The sequence below is a fragment of the Bison bison genome, unplaced genomic scaffold (assembly GCF_000754665.1).
Source record: "Bison bison bison isolate TAMUID 2011002044 unplaced genomic scaffold, Bison_UMD1.0 scf7180017864492, whole genome shotgun sequence".
In the NCBI taxonomy this organism is placed as follows: Eukaryota; Metazoa; Chordata; class Mammalia; order Artiodactyla; family Bovidae; genus Bison; species Bison bison.
The window spans coordinates 7,234,547-7,236,009 of NW_011495051.1; the positions used below are offsets into that span (position 1 = coordinate 7,234,547).

At 56.5% G+C, this 1,463-nt stretch overlaps 1 protein-coding gene across 3 annotated transcripts in view; it reads left to right on the forward strand.

Moving 5' to 3' along the window:
* Positions 1–1,161, forward strand: part of TMEM205 (transmembrane protein 205) — a 2,635-nt gene extending 1,474 nt beyond the window's left edge. For 2 of the 3 annotated variants that reach the window (XM_010828325.1, XM_010828324.1), the window contains exon 4: positions 793–1,161. In XM_010828325.1, the coding sequence (XP_010826627.1) occupies positions 793–1,098 (306 nt within the window). In that variant the 3' untranslated portion in view covers positions 1,099–1,161. The remainder of the gene's footprint in view (positions 1–792) is intronic. The other variant, XM_010828323.1, reaches the window with a different exon arrangement.
* Positions 1,162–1,463: the final 302 nt, after the last annotated feature.

Below are 1,463 nucleotides of genomic sequence, written 5' to 3' on the forward strand. Positions count from 1 at the left end.
CTCCATCCCCGGAGAAGGAAATGGCATCCCACTCCAATATTCTTGCCTGGGAAATCCCATGGACAGAGGAGCCTGGTGGGCTACAGTCCATGGGGTCACAAAAGAGTCGGTCACGACTTAGCGACTAAACAACGGCAACAACCCCCATCCACACATTTTACCCAGCCACAAGGCAAGGAGCCATCTCTGCATCTCATGTTTCTCTATCCTGCCCTCCCCTGACCCCATTCTGTCCCTCAGATGTGGGCAGGTAAGGCCTGAAAGGGGTTTTGATAACCTCACAGACACATGAGGGATTATGGGTAACTGGAAACTTTGGGGACTTTTAATCCTTTCCCTGTGGGCCCAATGTCAGCTTCTAGGGACTAGGCTGGGGCCACAAAGGAGATAGGCCCCGTCTTAGGCTCTTTGGGGGAAATGAAGGGACAGTTACTGTGGTGCTCTGTCCCAACTCAGGGAAGAGAGGCTCTGCCCATCCTCAGTTCTGGGGAAGAATTGGGTAGGAGACAGGCTGTGTTCTGGAAAGTTCCAGTCAGTGTATTAGAAGAGGAGCAGCTCAGGAATTTGGGGGAGAGAGAAGAGACAGTGGTGGAGCCTTTCCTTAGGAACTGTGGGTCTCAGGATATGAGAGCTGGAGCTCTGTTTGGGTTTGGGGATGGAGCAGGGAGACCTGGCTTTGACCTGATCCTGTCTCCCATTCCCCTCTGGCCTTTGAGGATGCACAAGGACATGCCCTGGGGCCCCTTCTGCCTCCCAGGAGTGGCTCACCTTGTCCTCACGTTGCCCCACCAGCTCTTCTTGCTGCTCCTGAGCCTCACACTGGCCACCGTCAATGCCCGCTGGCTGGAGTCCCGCACCACGGCCGCCATGTGGGCCCTGCAGACTGTGGAGAAGGAGCGGGGCCTGGGCGGGGAGGTGCCGGGCAGTCACCAGGGCTCGGACCCCTACCACCAGCTGCGGGGTCAGGACCCCAAGTACAGCGCCCTCCGCCAGCAGTTCTTCCGCTACCATGGCCTGTCCTCCCTTTGCAATCTGGGCTGCCTCCTGAGCAATGGGCTTCATTTGGCAGGCCTTGCCCTGGCCCTCCACAACCTCTAGCTCCCACTGACTCTCTGTCTCTGCTGGGGCCCTGGATGTCAATAAACACTTCTTTGGAAATGACTGCCTTCATCTTTCTCCAACTGGGAAGCAAAGAAGGGGAGGGGCAGGCAAGGGTTGTTGTTGCTGTTGTTTAGTCACTCAGTCGTGTCCTACTCTTTTGCAACCCCATAGACTGTAGCCCACCAGGCTCCTCTGTCCATGGGATCTCCCAGGCAAAGAATGCTGGAGTGGGTTGTCATTTCCTTCTCCAGGAGATCTTCTCAACCCAGGGATCGAACCTCCGTCTCCTGCCTTGGTAGGTGGACTCTACCACTGAGCCACCAGGGAAGCCCTTGTAGGCAAGGGTAGAGCTGAGGGATTCC